The sequence below is a fragment of the Cervus elaphus genome, chromosome 5, assembly GCF_910594005.1.
Source record: "Cervus elaphus chromosome 5, mCerEla1.1, whole genome shotgun sequence".
In the NCBI taxonomy this organism is placed as follows: domain Eukaryota; kingdom Metazoa; phylum Chordata; class Mammalia; order Artiodactyla; family Cervidae; genus Cervus; species Cervus elaphus.
Window position 1 is genome coordinate 14,485,774 of NC_057819.1, and position 16,264 is coordinate 14,502,037.

The 16,264-nt window shown below is 44.6% G+C and overlaps 2 protein-coding genes across 20 annotated transcripts in view; one reads left to right on the forward strand and one right to left on the reverse strand.

Moving 5' to 3' along the window:
• Positions 1-7,987, reverse strand: part of SPRING1 (SREBF pathway regulator in golgi 1) — a 186,546-nt gene extending 178,559 nt beyond the window's left edge. For 9 of the 15 annotated variants that reach the window (XM_043901752.1, XM_043901758.1, XM_043901759.1 and 6 more), the window contains exon 1: positions 7,723-7,984. In XM_043901752.1, the coding sequence (XP_043757687.1) occupies positions 7,723-7,833 (111 nt within the window). In that variant the 5' untranslated portion in view covers positions 7,834-7,984. Of the gene's footprint in view, positions 1-7,722 lie in introns of all 15 variants that reach the window. The other 6 variants (XM_043901764.1, XM_043901763.1, XM_043901766.1 and 3 more) reach the window with 4 other exon arrangements.
• Positions 7,988-8,109: 122 nt separating this feature from the next.
• Positions 8,110-16,264, forward strand: part of RNFT2 (ring finger protein, transmembrane 2) — a 64,151-nt gene continuing 55,996 nt past the window's right edge. For 4 of the 5 annotated variants that reach the window (XM_043901744.1, XM_043901748.1, XM_043901747.1 and 1 more), the window contains exons 1-3: positions 8,110-8,263; positions 11,398-11,576; positions 12,076-12,134. In XM_043901744.1, the coding sequence (XP_043757679.1) occupies positions 11,553-11,576; positions 12,076-12,134 (83 nt within the window). In that variant the 5' untranslated portion in view covers positions 8,110-8,263; positions 11,398-11,552. The remainder of the gene's footprint in view (positions 8,264-11,397; positions 11,577-12,075; positions 12,135-16,264) is intronic. The other variant, XM_043901749.1, reaches the window with a different exon arrangement.

Here is a 16,264-nt window from a genome sequence, read left to right on the forward strand (position 1 = left end):
CCAGGAACCCCAACCACAAAGAAATGATTGAATAAACATGGATAGCTATGGCTATTACCAAAAAAGAAAGAAAAAAAAAAAAGACATGACTGATGTGTATTTACCTACAGCAGGAGTCCTTAAACATGACTAGAATGTTAGATTATATAAGACACTTAAAATTCTGATTCCTGAGTCCAACTCCAGACTGAGTAAAAAGCTCTGTGGGTGGGACCTGGGAATCATTATTTTTTCAAAGCACTTAGATGATATTAATAAACAGGGCTGCAGATCACTGGTGGATGTCCTTAGTATATTAAGCTAAAAAACAAGTTACAGAATAATATGCATATTACCACATGTTGTATTACAATAATAACTCTATTAATGTATACATACAGGTTTGTTAAGAGCTGAGATAAAGGCATGGAAAGATACACTACAGACCATTAACATGGAAAGGATGGGTGATTATTACCATCTTTCATCTTTGGAAAAGTTTCATTTTGAATTTAAAATAAAATGATAAAAGTTATTAAAAACATGATTATCATTAACAAGAGGAGACACTAGTGCAGAATCTACAGGAACTCTACCCTTGAAACTTCTCTGTAAACCCATAATTATTCCAAATTAAGTTTATTATTTTAAAATAACCATGATTACCAATCTGAAAGACATAAATACCCCACAATCCCATTACTTAAATAAAGCTGTAGCTATTTCTGCATATTAACTTCTAGCCTTTGACCCCAGCATTTATACTACAAATTAGGATGCTTCACATTCAGCTCCTCTTGACACTAATTGGATGGTAAATGATTCAAGTACCTACATTATCTTGATAATCATTTTCAAGGCTATATAATAATCCATCATGTTGATGTGCTGTAATTTAGTAAACACATCCTCTACAGATCAATGTTTCAGCCTGCCCCAGGTTTCTGTTATCATAAACAGCACTGCAATAAAAATGGGAGACCTTTCGCTTATTCTCTTGCATCATTTGTGGTAGGAATTATTATTAGAAGTGGAGTCAATGCTATAATTCAGTTCAGTCACTCAGTTGTGTCTGACTCTTTGTGACCCCATGGACACCAGGCTTCCAGTTCATCACCAACTCCTGGAACCTACTCAACCTCACGTCCACTGTGTCGGTGATGCCATCCAACTATCTCATCCTCTGTCACCCCCTTCTTCTCTTGCCTTCAATCGTTCCCACCAACAGGGTCTTTTCCAATAAGTCAGCTCTTCACACAGTGCGAGGTAATTTTCCAAAAGTTATATATGCCACTTATAACATTACCAGCATTTAAATAACACTGTGCCACACCAGTACTGAATTTTGTTCCTTAATTTACTAAAGGTTAGAGAGTCCTACCAGGTGGCTTTAATTTCTATTCTGCCCCCTTTCTTTTGGGATTCCCTGGTAGCCGAGCTGGTAAAGAATCCACCTGCAATGCAGGAGACCCTGGTTCAATTCCTGGGTTGGGAAGATCCCCTGGAGAAGGGATAGGCTAAAACTCCAGTATACTTGGGCTTCCCTGGTGGCTCAGCTGGTAAAGAATCCACCTGCAATGTGGGAGAACTAGGTTCAATCCCTGGGTTGGGAAGATTCCCTGGAGAAGGGAACAGCTACCCACTCCAGTATGCCAGCCTGGAGAATTCCATGGACTGTATAGTACATGGAGTCACAAAGAGTCGGATATGACTGAGCGACTTTCACTTTCCCCTCTCTTTTGTTTCTTTTGAACTAGCATCAGCATGAACAAGATGGGTTATACAAAAACATCAGTATTACTTGGTTGGGGGAAGAATGGGAGTTAAATGCAGAAGCCTTGGGAATATGGACAAATCACTTAGGTGCACACTGCTTAACCACCTGTTAATTCATGCTCCTCTGCTCTGCTGGGGCTGTATCAGTTAATGAGGTAACCAAGCTATGTGCAAGCTAAACTGCACTTCAAATGCTACCCTAGATAAATTAATAGCCATAAAGACTTAAGAGGCTGGTCAAAGTACAGTAAACTGGATTTACAGTATAGCAAGGTTGAAAGTGCTCTTCAAATTACTCTCAAACTTTCCTGTTATTCCTCCTGAAAGAAAACAAGCGTTCGTGGACAAGGGCATTCCAGAAAGACCTCTTCCACATTACTATGATCCTGGTAAACAGGAAGGCAATGCTCCCAGCATTTGAGATTGTTTTCAAACCTGAATATTCACGACCTTGCCAAAAGGACTGGGTCAGAGTTGTACAACCAGAAAAGACTGTACAAGACAGAGTGTAAGACATAACGACAAATGTAATGAATTAGCACATGGTTGTTTTTCCAAAGACGTGGTGAAGGGGCACTGAAGGGGTTCCTTCACTGAACAAGCAGCATTACACCTTTCCCCAACTGGTCCACCTACCCTAACAGGCTGTCTCAATTTTAAACATCCTCTCCCAGTATGTTTGTATTTTCTCATTTCAGATCCATCCAAAGCCACCAAGTTCTTACAATGCGTTAAGGATACAGAAACAAAGGTAGCTGGGTTCTCTATTTTCAAAGCACCTCCCGAATTTTCATAAACTACAAGCAACTATAGAAATGTTTTATTACTAACATATATTACTTAATCTCTGATTTAAAAGGGGCTATATTGATAACTGGGGCTTCCCAGGTGGCGCAGAGGTAAAGAATCCACCTTCCAATGCAGGAGACACAAAAGACATGAGTTTTGACCCCTGGGTTGGGAAGGTCCCCTGGAGTAGGAAATGGCAATCTGCTCCAATATTCTTGCCTGGAAAATTCCATGGACAAAGGAGCCTGGAGGGCTACAGTCCATGGGGCAGTAAAGAATCAGCCACAACTGAGTGACAGAGCACATGGGCACACGTATTAATAACTGTCCTATTTTTCAGGAGTTAGCCTAAGGGTCAAATGAGATACGTGTCTCATGTAAGCAGTAAGGCACCTAAGCATAAGGCATTGTCATTAAAAGACTCGCTTATGATTCTCAAAAGTAAAAGAAAAAAAAAGGGAGATAAAGGCCAGAGGGAATCCCAAATGTCCAATATTTGGGGAATGACTAATAAATATAACCTGATCATGGAAAATTTTAGTTATAAAAATTTATACTTAGAGCTTTTAAAGATGGGAAAATGCATACATGTTAAATGAAAAAAGAGAATGCCCCAATTATATGTTTAAAATATGAAAATGAAGAAAGAAAATATGCCCAAATATCATCAGTGAATCCCTCTGGTGGCTGAGATTAAAGATAACTGTTTTCCTTGTCTAACCTGTGCAGCACTTTACAAACTCTGAAAGGTATATGTACTTTGGTGATCAGTGAAAAACAGAACAAAAACACAAATGAACAACTCTCTCATGATTTATTACACTTTAGACAGTGTCTAACTTGAAACCAATTTACATACTTAATTACTTTAAAGATGATGATGTTCATGTATTCTCAAGTAGTTATACCAATAGCCCTGACACTTTCAGAACTGCACTACTTGAACAACTATGAGAACAGCATGAGAGGACCTCTAAGGACCCTTCTGACTCCAAGACTGGGATTTCTTTAATCTCAGCTCAAATGCCCCAAAGAGTTAGGCCCACCTTGCTGCTCTATCATAGTACCTTGTTTTGTTTTCTTTATATTACAAATTGTTATGTGAAATAATCCTGCTCATTTGCCATTTCTACCCCTCACCCCCTACAGAATACAGGCTCTTGGAGAGTCAGATTACATCTGCTTTGCCCCCCACTGTATCACCATTATCTAGCAGACATTGCCTAGTGCAGCTGGTTTTCACTAAAACATTTGTTAAATCAGTGTGCCCAAGTCACCTGGCACCCAGCCCTCTCCCCCAATGGCATCCCCACCAAGGTCACTCATTTCTCTCGTGTTCCCATACCTACAATTTAAACTATCCCCCAGAGCATTAATTAACAAGAAAACCAAAGAAAAGAGGAATTCAAAGCTGTAGAGAATAATCAACTATTCTCTAGGCAAAAAGTGGCTGCATCTGCTCCAAGAGTTCAGTCTCACTGAAGCAGAGCTAAGGATCATATGAAGCTTTGGAGTTTTCCAGTCTCCTCTCAATTAATTCTAACCACTCCCACCCCGCCTTCCTGTCCAGTAGATAGCACAGCTCTGTTACAGATAGAGCCTGAGGGTAGGCAAAACAGAGCCCACTCGCCTCAAGCCACTGATCTCAAGAGTACCGAAGACCAAAACAGCAGCAGAAAACAGAACCGGCAAGCAAACTCACACGTGTGTAAGAGCATCAGTCAGATTGGGATGATGTTCATCTCACAAAAGTCCACGGACCCTTTATACTCTTAAAAATTATTCAGGACTTCAATATGTGGGTCACTGAGGGTTATGGCTATTGATCGTTATCATATTAGAAACTAAAACATAACTTCTTAAAACATTTTAAATAAGCTATTTGTTTAAAAATAACAATAATGAGCCCATTACCCATCAACAGTTTTTCATGTGCGTGCGGGAAAAGAACATTTTTCAAAACAAAAATATGTATTTATTGAGATGAGAAAATGTTTTTACATTTCTGCAAATGTTTTTAATGCCTGGCTCAATGGAAAACAGCTGGATTCTCACAACTCCCTCTGCATCCAATCTATTGCAATACATTGTTCGGGTTAAAGCTTATGAAGAAAATCTATCTCATACAGATCTGTAGTTGGAAATAGAATATTTTAGTGGTTTTTCCAAATAATTATGGATAACCTTTGATAGTACATCAAAAACTTGACAAGTGTAGTTTATTAAAAGTTCACTGCAAATGGTATGGCCACTTTGGAAAACAGCCTGGCAGTTCCTCAAAGAGTTAAACAGAGTTACCAAGGGACCCATCAATTCCACTCCTAGGACCATATCCAAGAGAACTGAAAACCTATTTCCAAACAAAACCTTGTACACCAGTGTTCATGGCAAATAGTCAAAAAGTAGAAACAAGTCAGTATTCCTGCCCTGAGAATTCCATGGACAGAGGATCCTGGCATGCTACAATTCATGGGGTGGCAAAGAGTCGCAACTAAGCAACTAACACTTTCACTACTTTCACTATTTTCAGAAACAAGGCAAGTCTCCATCAAACAAAATGTGGTAGATGTCTACAACAGAGTATTATTCAGACATAAACTACTAATACATGCTACAAGATGGATGAGCCTTGAAAACACAGGCCTTTAAGTGAAAGAAGCCAGACACAGAAGACACACAGTACGAATCCATTTATATGAAATGTTCAGAATAAGTGAATCCATGGAGACAGAAAGTTGACTAGTGGTTGCCAGGGGCTTAATGGGCAGAAATAGAGAGATCATGGCTAACATGTTTTTTAGGCCATGGGGTAATTAGATCCAAAAAATCTACAAAACGAAAACAGTTGTGAACAGTTTTAAGGAATCACAATCATTCCCGGCCCCCTCACCCAAACATACCCCTATGATTGTGGCCATAGATCAAAAGTTAAATTAAAAAAAGAAAAGAAAAAAAAAAAAACTAGGTACACCAGAGTAAAAGGTAGTTGTAGAGAATTCCCTGGTAGTCCAGAGGTTAGGACTTTGCATTTTCACCCAAGGGCCTGGGTTCAAACCCTGGTCAGGGAACTAAGATCCCACAAGCCTCATGGTGTGCCCATCCACACCCACCCCTCAAAAAAGGAGATTGTAGGGAAAGTAACAGAGTAGACAGCATCTCAGTCAAGAAAGGAAAAATCAGTAGGAGTGTGCCTAACTGGGAAGAAAGGAAGCCACCCAATTATAAAGATTTGATTGTTCAACCAATATCTGAATAACCACGATAGTGCCCGGCAGTATTCTAGAGACTGGGATTCTATGAACAACACAAAGTCCCTGTTCTCCAAAAAATGATGCTCTAGAAGGGAGAGTGAGAGCAGACAGATAAACAAGTAAATGATCCAGAAATACTCAGTAAGCTATTTCTACCACAAAAAAAAAAAATAAAGTACGACTATGGACAAGAAAGTGAAGTCACTGAAACCGTGTCACCCGGTGTGGCCCGGGGCAGTAACAGTAAGCCTCACCTGAATTAACAACAGCAACAAGACTCACCATGGAGAGATCCTAGAACGTGAGCCTGGAGTTTTACCTAAATGCAACAGGAACCCAAAGAATTATATCTTTTTTTTATTCAGATGATCACCCCCTCCTGCTGGTAGAGAACAGACTATAGGACAAGAAAGAAAGCAGAGACCTGTGGGCAGGCTGCCCTGGGGTGGCTGCGGTGACAATTGGGAGAGAACAGATTCGGGATCTGCTGCGGAGGCAGAGGAAATGTTTCGCAGTCGAGGAGTGAGATAAAGTAAAGCAGAAAGTGTTTGTGGCCGGACCACCTGAGGAACGGTAACTAGTGAGCCTGTGAAGACTGGAGAGAAGTGTGGGTGCTGGAGAATCAGGAGTTCGGTTTTGGACAAGTAAGAGGAGCTGACAATACATTCAAAAGGGACTCAAGCAGGCAACTGGACAGAACAACCTGGGGGTTTCTGAATCAGTCGAGGCTGGAGATAGAAATCAGGATAGCCAACAGCATACAGTTGGTATTGAAACCAACAGTGCTAGCAGTGAGCAACAGCAGGTGGGAGGGAGGCAGGGGGCTGAGTCCCTGCTCACCATAGCACCCGCAGGACAGACAGGGGACAGCATGTGACCACGAGAAGGTGTCTGTGAAGTTGTGAAAACACACGTCCAAGAAGCACTGAGTTCACAGGAATGTCACCCACACAACCTAGTCACCAGAGGGAGTTTACAACACAGGTGAAAGATGGGAAACAGTTCTCTAAAGTCCTTTTTTACAGCTCCCCCACCAACCTGCTAAAACTAGGGTGACCATCTCGTTTATTATTTTTTTTAACTCAGAAAATAACTGCTTTACAATACTGTGCTAGTTTCTGCCATCCAACAACGTGAATCAGCCGTAAGTATACATATATTCCCTCCTTTGTTTAAGTAATTTTCTATTCACTGATACATTCTATTTAGGAACTTGACCCTTGAGAATGAAAAGTAGAGATTTTTTAAACTCCCATCAGAGCAACAGCATAAAGCAGGGTTGTCCCGGGTACCCTCTGAAGCAGGTTCATCCGTTGGAAAAACCCAAACGCTCCCACCAAATTTCTAAACGCCCTGCCCCGTGCTCTGGGTAACATTTCCCAACAAAGCTCTCTGCCTTTTCTGTCAGAAATTCGCACAGAGAAAAAAAAACTCAGGGGGTGGGAAGGTGAAAAGAAAATTCCACCCAACCCTGTTTTGTATAGGAAGGGAACCGCGGGAGTCCTGAAGTGTTTCCCTGGCGACCACTGAGCCCCGAAATCAAATAAACCAGGCACACCGGCGCTGGCCTCGCAGCCTGGCTACTTACGCCCAGGAATCTCCACCTTTCCCAGTCTCCAGGCTCCCCCGCTATAACACGTGGACACTACCCAAATCCCCCCAGAACCGCCGCGAGGAGGAAGGGAGAAACGCCAGCCCCCGCTCAGCCCTGGGCCCGGCAGCTGGGAAGCCCCGAGCCCGGCAGGTAGGAAGCCCTAAGGGTGAAAAGAACAGCGTTAAAGGCCCACCATGGCGGGCTCGAGTCCCAGCTCTGTCCCAACCAAAGGGGCAGGTTCCTTCTCCCGTCTCCGCCCCGGCACGCCGGACACTCGGGCAGCGCGGCTGCAGAGGCAGCTTCCCTCACCCGGGCAGCCGGTGCAGCACTGACCTGCTTGAAGGTGCTGGTGAGGAAGTAGACCAGCGAGAGCCCGAAGACCAGGGCGAGCACCCACCTCTTCCGCAAAAGCCGGCGCCACACCATAGCCGCCAGGTTCACCATCCCGGCGCGGAGCGGGGCAGGCGTGGGGCCCCGGCGGCATGGCCCCTACGCGGCCGGCAGCCCCATGGCTCGCGGCGGGCGCCGGCCCGGCGGCCCTCAGCCCAGCCAGCTCCCGTCAGCCACCTCTCACCTCCCCACGTGACCCCGCCCCACGCACCGCCTCCGCACCCCTCGCGTCACCCGCCGGGCCTCATTCAGCCTCCTCCTCATTGGTCCCCTACAGAGCGACGGCTTCTTATTGGCTAAATCTCGGGAGGGGGTGGGCAATCATGAGCTATGCCCGGGTCTTAGCGCCGGACCTAGCGACCTGAGAGAAAAACCTGAGGAGAGGCCGGAAGCACTCGGAAGTCAGGTGCTCTCCGGGCCTCGCGAATGATTGGCTTGGAAGGACGTGAATGATGCCGCTGTGATTGCTGAATCGTCTGTGCAGGTAAAAAGAGAACGTTATTACCCCCCGCCCCCGCCAGCCCCACTGTGGTCTGTGTAATCTGCCCTTGCAGTCCTAGGGCGTTTCGCGCTAAATGTTGGTTGCAGGAATGAAAAACGCCCACGGCATTGTATTCGAAGTGCACCTGCCTGCTTCCAATGCAAGTGATGCAGGAGATGCTCTCTTGCGTGCATTTCCGTGCAATCATGTAACGGCCTGGGGGTGCAACTTAAAATCTCCCATACATTGAAAACTCTTGGTGAAATCGTTCTTAGAAATGGAGTGCGATGTATGAAGCAGAGGGTAAAAAAGCCATTTCAATCAGTCATTTCAGAAGCATCCCACATGCAATCGTTTTATTCCAGAATTCGGTATTGGAATAGTTATGTATGGCCTGCTTCCAACACAGAACCTGAAGCCCCTTCGAAAGCAAGCATCTGAAAGTGGAATCTTGGGTATTTGATTTAGGAGGCTGTGGCAAATGTGTGGATAGAAACTTGGGATTTTTTTTTTTTTTTACAATAATTTGTTTGACTGTGCCGGGTCTTAGTTGCGGCATGCAGGATCTTCTATCTTCTTTGTGGCTCGCAGGCTCCTAGTTGCAGCAGTATATGGCATCTAGTTCCCTGACCACGGATGGAACCTGGGCCCCCTGCATTGGGAGGACAGAGTCTTAGCCACTGGACCACGAGGGAAGCCCTGAAACTTGGGATTATGTATTTTATTTTCCCCAAGGATTTGTAGGTGATGAGGAATCATTGTAGGGGGAGGGGGCATTAAGGCAAGAGTGCAGGTTCTTGAAATGAATTTACAGGATATGTTCAGTTCAGTCCCTCAGTTGTGTCAAGACTCTTTGTGACCCCATGGACTGCAGCACGCCAGGCTTCCTTGTTCATCACCAACTCCTGGAGCTTGCTCAAACTCATGCCTATTGAGTCAGTGATGCCATCCAGCCATCTCTTCCTCTGTCATCCCCTTCTCCTGCCTTCAGTCTTTTCAAGCATCACGGTCTTTTCCAATGAGTCAGTTCTTCATATAGGGTGGCCAAAGTATTGGTACTTCAGCTTCAACATCAGTCCTTCCAATGAATATTCAGGACTGATTTCCTTTAGGATGGACTGGTTGGATCTCCTTGCAGTCCAAGGGACTCCCAAGAGTCTTCTCCAACACCACAGTTCAAAAGTATCAATTCTAAAGCGCTCAACTTTCTTTATGGTCCAACTCTCACATCCATACGTGACTGCTGGAAAAACCATAGCTTTGACTAGACGGATCTTTGTCAGCAAAGTCATGTCTCTGCATTTTAATACGCTGTCTAGGTTTGTCATAGCTTTTCTTCCAAGGAGCAAGCATCTTTGAATTTCATGGCTGCAGTCACCATCTGCAGTGATTTTGGAGCCCCAGAAAATAAAGTCTCTCACTGTTCATTCATTGTTTCTGTATCTATTTGCCATGAAGTGATGGGACTGGATGCCGTGATCTTAGTTTTCTGAATGTTGAGTTTTAAGCCAGCTTTTTCACTCTCCTTTTTCATTTTCATCAAGAGGCTCTTTAGTTCCTCTTTCTACCTTAGGGGTGGTGTCATATGCATATCTGAGGTTATTGATATTTCTCTCAGCAATCTTGATTCCAGCTTGTGCTTCATCTAGCCTGCCATTTCACATGATGTACTCTGCATATAAGTTAAATAAGCAGAGTGACAGCGTGCAGTCTTGACATACGCTTTTCCCAATTTGGAGCCAGTCTGTTGTTCCATGTTCGGTTCTAACTATTGCTTCTTGACCAGTATACATATTTCTCAGGAGGCAGGTAAGGTATTCTGGTATTTCCATCTCTTTAAGAATTTTCCAGTTTGTTGTGATCCACACAGTCAAAGGCTTTAGCATGAAGCAGAAGTAGATGTTTTTCTGGAACTCTCTTGCTTTTCCTGTGATCCAACAGTTGGCAATTTGATCTCTGGTTCCTCTGCCTTTTCTAAATGCAGCTTGAACATCTGGAAGTTCTCAGTTCACGTACTGCTGAAGCCTAGCTTGAAGAATTTTGAGCATTACTTTGCTAGCATGTGAGATGAATACAATTACGGGATAAACTTTCCTTCATATATGGAGATGGTGCTACTGACCAGTTTTGTTTCGTTTTGTTTTTGGCTGATTTTCCAAAAAGAAAAAAGGCTTCTGTGGTGAATTGTTTCCAATCAGCAGCCCTGGTAACACCGGTACTGTCCCCTGAAGAAGGCTGGTCAGAATCAAGAAATCACTCAACAGCCAATTATGGTGCCCTGAACTAAGCCAGATATCATCTTTTGTTCTGGGCCAAGAAAATATTTAAGGAAGCTAAACCTATTCATGTAAAGTCTCTGGCTTTTATTTCTTCTCTAGAGTGAGAGGTCAGGAAGGAGCAAAGGATATATAGAAAGAGGTAAAGAGAGAGACCCACTGATGTTTTACTTGTTTAGTGTAGCTCTGTTCCAGGCAGCGTTCTACATGTGGAGGTGGAAGGGCAAACTAGGCAGACGGATCCTTACTTTTGTGGCATTTACATTCTAATGGGAGACATAGCATAAATAAATAAGCAAGCATGTAAATAACTGATGAATGTTATGAAGATAGTTGAACAGGGCAATGATATTTTGGGTCAGGAAGGTGAGAAGAGATGACCTCTAGGAGGAGGTGACATTTGACCTGAGGGAGCTAGCCAGAAGGAAAAGCATTCTGGGGAGAGGGAACAGCAAGCACAAAGGCCATGAGACAGGAACAAGCTGGCATCTTTGAAAAACGAAAAAACCAGGGCAATTGAAGGGGCTTGGTTAAAGGGAGAATGGAGGCAGGTAAGGTTGGGGACAGGTGAGGCCTGCAGGCCAGGAACAAAACTTTGATTTTATTCTGGTTACAGTGGATTACCTTTGGAGGCCCTAAAACATGTCTGTATTTCCCAGTCAGGACTCAGAGTTTGACAATACGGAAAAATATGTTCAGATCATAACTGTCCTCAGGAATACCAATGAGGGATCAATGGGAGGCTAACAAGGGATAAGGAGGCAACAGAACCATCTGCTTATAGCTCCCCATGAAGCCCCAAGACTTCTTAGGCTCAAGGTATTCCATGAACTAGTCACTTAAGTGTTCTGTGCCATCCAGGATTTGGAGTCTCTGGTAAGCTCCTGTGACCTGTGTGTCCCTTCGAAGAGAAGGAAGAGGGAGAGATCTGCTTTCTCTGGAATCCAGTGGTCACATCCCTACCTGGAACCCTGAATGCCCATCTGAGGTGTCGTCAACATGGAGTTCTGAAGTCCATGTGGTTCCTCACAGTGAACCAGGTGACGTGTCTGCATGGGAATTCACATCTTCATTACCACTTTACCAAATGTGAGGGCTGGAAGGAAGCTCTGGGTTCAGACACTCCACCCCTCTCTCTTTGAACCCATGGGGACTCTGAGGCCACCAAGAGGTTACTGACTTGTCCACGGTCACACAGCAAATTAAAGGTGGCAGCAGTCCAGGATCTGTGTTTCCAAAATGTCTGTCTACTGCACCTCCTCCAGCACCTCTTTGCTTTATAGTTCACTTCTTTCTTCTCTCATATGAAGACTTCCTCCACCTTCAAGTCTCATCCTCCTCATCCATGAATGACACTTTCCTCATGGGACAGAATGTTGATTTGAGGGTTGAATGACATAACAGACTGAAACCTAGTTTGCGAAATGTCAGAAAGCTCTAGGGATATAAGATATGAGTAGTACTTATTTATAGTTACCATGGCAATCTAGGCACTGGGAATGTTGGGAGACTCTAGTTCATGCCTGTGTTGACTTTTAGGTCTTAAGGAAAATGCAGAGACGCCACAGCAGCAACACAGAAAACGTTCCACCTGAAAGGTAGGCATCACTCTCATTCCATCCGAGGCTCTAAGCTTCAGGTGGTCGGGACAACCCAAAACTGGATTGAGTACTACCTGCTCCTCGGGGCTACTTGTCAGAAGGGTGGAGGAGGGATCGGAAACTGCTTTGCACAAAGATGACCTCATATCCTCAACACACAACAGCTTGCTGTTGCTCTTACGGTAATTCTCAAAGCCCGTGCAGCCAGTGGTCCACTTGACTAACTGTATCAATGATTGCACCCAGGGGATTTTAATTTATAGAGGTGTCTGGGTGGGAACATGGAGAGGCTGATGACCTTGAAAGAAGATTTTTATTGCTTGCACTTCCCAAGAGAAGAGGGCATCCCATCCTACGCAGGGCCACACGGGGAAGCACCAGGGTCAGCCAGGAGACAGAAAGGAGCAGAGGGAAAGCATAGGTCACAGCGTTTATTGTGTTTTCCACACAAAGTAAAGCAGGGCAAAGGAAACAGCTTAGCGTTGACTAGTTTGAATAATGTTGGTGGCCTCTAGGTTATAGGAGTGGTCTCTAGCTGTCTGGTACCTGGCCCTGGGTGATTTGAAGCAGAGGAAATATTGGCTGAGAATGTGAATTAGATAAAGGAGATGGTTGGGGATATAGGCTCTAGGTCACAGGGAAGCTGTAAACAAGTTTGGCCATTAGTTTGATCCTGTAATGTGTGTGTGAAAGTGTTAGTCACTCAGTCATGTCTGACTCTTTGCGACCCCAGTGACTGTAGCCTGCCAGGTTTCTCTATGTGTAGAGTTCTCCAGGCAAGAATACTGGAGTGGGTTGCCATTTCCTTCTCCAGGGGGATCTTCCTGACCCAGAGATCGAACCCAGGTCTCCTGCGTTGCATGCAGATTCTTTACCGTCTGAGCCACCAGGGAAGCCCCAAAATGAGTAGATGCCAAATAGACAAATACAGAACCTAAGAAAACAACAGTTAAAACACTAATGAACTAGGATTTCTACCTACTTAAGCCAAAAAGAGTACAGACCATGGGGCCCTGTTCTCAGGTTGTGACAGTCTCCCGGCCCCAGCCCTCTCACCATGCTGGAACATACACCCAAGAAGCTGGCAACCAAGCTTTTCCTATTTCAAGTCCCCTGTGACTCTGAGGTTCACAGCAAAATCACAAAGTACTCACCAGTGCCAGTGTTGAGTTTTGCATGAAGCCTCCCTGTTCTCTGAGGAAAAACTCCTTTAGTCAGATAACCCTTCGACAGAATCCCACATCAGTCACTTCCCACTTCAGTGCCCTTGGCAAGCACCTTCACCTCTAGTGTCCCCATCTATAAATGGCAGATAATAAAACTCAGGGTTGCTTGTGAATGAGTGAAAATACATAAACACAGCACCAGGGATGTTTGATAAGCTGTGCCATTGGAGCTTTTTCCAGCCTCCAGAGACGGAACTGCTCTCTGCTTTCAAATGAATGGTGAGATCTTTGGGGGGAGAGATGACACTGGAAAAGTAATGGCCACTATAACCCATGTACTTTCTTATGTCACCCTCATATTAGCCTGTGGAAGTCAGGACTGTTTATCACCATTTTATAAATGAGGAAACTGGGGCTCAGAGAAGGTAAGTAAGATACCCGAAGTCACACAGACAAGAAGTGGCAGGGCTGAGATTCAGGCCCCAGTCAATTTGACCTCTGCAAAGTAAGTGCTTTGAGACTCTACATTTCAGCTGTCTCCTATTTTGGTGGGTTCACCATCCTTCCAGGTTGCTTCACATTCTAGCCTTTAAGTGGTTAAGTTGGAAGCTCAGCCTCTGCTCTCCCCGAGGGTTATTCTTTCTCATTTAGGCTGAAATCTCAACTGCATGCTGGGGAAAGGCCCAGGGAAGGGAGGCCAGCTATAAAAAGGCCCTTGGTGGGTTGCGCCTTCCCTGGTTGCACTAGAGGTCCCCTGAGCCAGTGAGCTTAGAGTGCTGGCGAGCTCAAGGCGGGCAAGAGGTTTTCCAGGGCCCCTGGGGTGGCGGGGGAGAGGGTGGCCGCTGTGGGCACCTGCCAGGACTCCTGCTTTCTCAGTTCAGCTTCTTAAAGTGCAGAAAAAGCTGAAGGCCCCTTGAGGATCATAGCCATAGTGTTAGTTATTGTTATTATTATTATTATCTTTATCATCATCCCAAGCTCAAGAAACTAGGACCATACATTTCCTGGGCTTTTGGAGCTACCAGGGATGGGCCATGGGAGGTGGGGGAATAGGTAGCCATCTTCAAGTTCCCTCCCTTGCCTGGGCATAAAGTTGGTGGTTTATAATAACTTATGCCCAGGTCAAGTTTGTAAGGCCGGTGAGGCCAGCCCCAAGATTTCTGCAGATCAGTATCTCCCCTGCCGGGTTTCACAGATGTTCTTCAAGATGTGAGTAGGTTTTCTGTGGAGGAAAATAATCCCGTAATCAAATAAGTTTGGGAAACACTAGGTTTAAACAAAGTTTTTCCAATTTGTTAAACAAAGTTTAAACAAATTTTTTCAATTGCAGGCCTTCTCAGAGCCTTTCAAAGCCTTTAGTGTACTTATTCATTATTTCAAGTAATATTTATTGAGCATATTCTATGTGCCAGGTTCATTGTGCTGGGTCATGGCAATCCAGTGGAGGGCAGACAGTCATGGTCTTTAACCTTATGGAGCAGGGCCCAGTCTGAAGTACCATTCTCAGTGCTGAGTACATGTTATAATCACCTGGGGGCTCTGAGGGAATAGAGGTACTGCGGCCCAACCTCAGAGATTTTTTTTTCAAGTTAGAATTAATATAACTTTAATGAATTTGTATACTTCTAAGTGTTTCTTTTTCATTGATTAGGCTTTATCTAGCTGTTTCATCTTCTAACGTCCTAGGCACCTGCTGTGGTCTAGGCCGCTGGCTGGGCACTGAGAATAAAGAAGTGAATCAGATACAGTGTGTGGCCTCAAGGAGCTTACAGTCTAGTAGGAGAACAGGCCATGTAAACAAATCAGTGTACTGTGTTCTAACTTGTGGTATACTGTCCAACTCCAAAGATTTTTGATTCAGTTGGTCAACACTAGGTCCAAGGCCTGTATTTTTCAAAAACTCCCCTGAATGATTATAATGTACACACAGGGCTGAGAGTCCCAGGTAAGGAGTAAAATAACTATGATCAGCCCCATACAGAGGAGGTTAGGGTACAGTGAGGACAGAGAGCAAGGAGACTGTCATTGTCTGGGAGGTGGGCAAAGCTCCACCGAGCAAGAGAGATGTTTAGCTGAAATCTGATGGATCAGCAGGTTACCTGGTAGGACCAGGCGGGGGTGGGGGCCAGCCAGTGAAGGGGCTGGACTTGGCAAAGGCCCTCCAGTAGGAAGCCCTTGGGTAGTGAGAGATTGGAGTTCAGGGCCAGAGATAATCCAGGCTGTCCAGCAAGTTCATTTCTCTGAGACTAAGTCTGTGTGCTGTGCTGTGCTAAGAGACTCTGTTTCTTTATCTATAAAATGGGAATGATATTAGTCCCTATCTATGGGATTTATCTGAGACTGCAGGAGGGCGTTTAGAATGGGAAACGCTTTTAGTGGGATAGTGAAATAATTGAATATATATTGGTTTGTTTTTTTTTTTTTTATTCATTCTGTTCTCTGAGTTGGGGATAGTTTATATAAGGTCAAGTGTGAAGGCAGTGTAAAACCTTCCCTGGAGCCTCCCTCAGGGGCCATTTTGTGCCTGGATGATAGCTGCCATGAATTTATTAAGCACCTACTGTATGCCTTGGGTTGTGGAGTCCAGAGGATGAGTGGAACTCAGCTCTCACTTGGAGTAAACTCGGGATGTTTTGGGTATACTGAAGGGGTTTGTGGAGGTGCCTTGGGGGCCCTCTTCTGGGGTGAGAGGAGGAGGAAAGGGTGGCTCTTTGCCCCTCCCACTGATGCAGCACATTAAACTAATCAGCCCCACCTGTTCTGTAGACTGATTACATTTGAAAAGGACAAGCCCAAGAGAAGACAGGACATCCAGGGCTCTGGAGCCTGGTGTTTATGGGAAAGGGCACCCAGTTCAAGGCTCTCCATCCTTGGAAGAGTAACTCTAGGCTCTCTGCTCCTCTGGCAGTGGCTCTGAAAGAGCATCATCATCCTTTATCTGATTCCAATATAAGAGGCTGT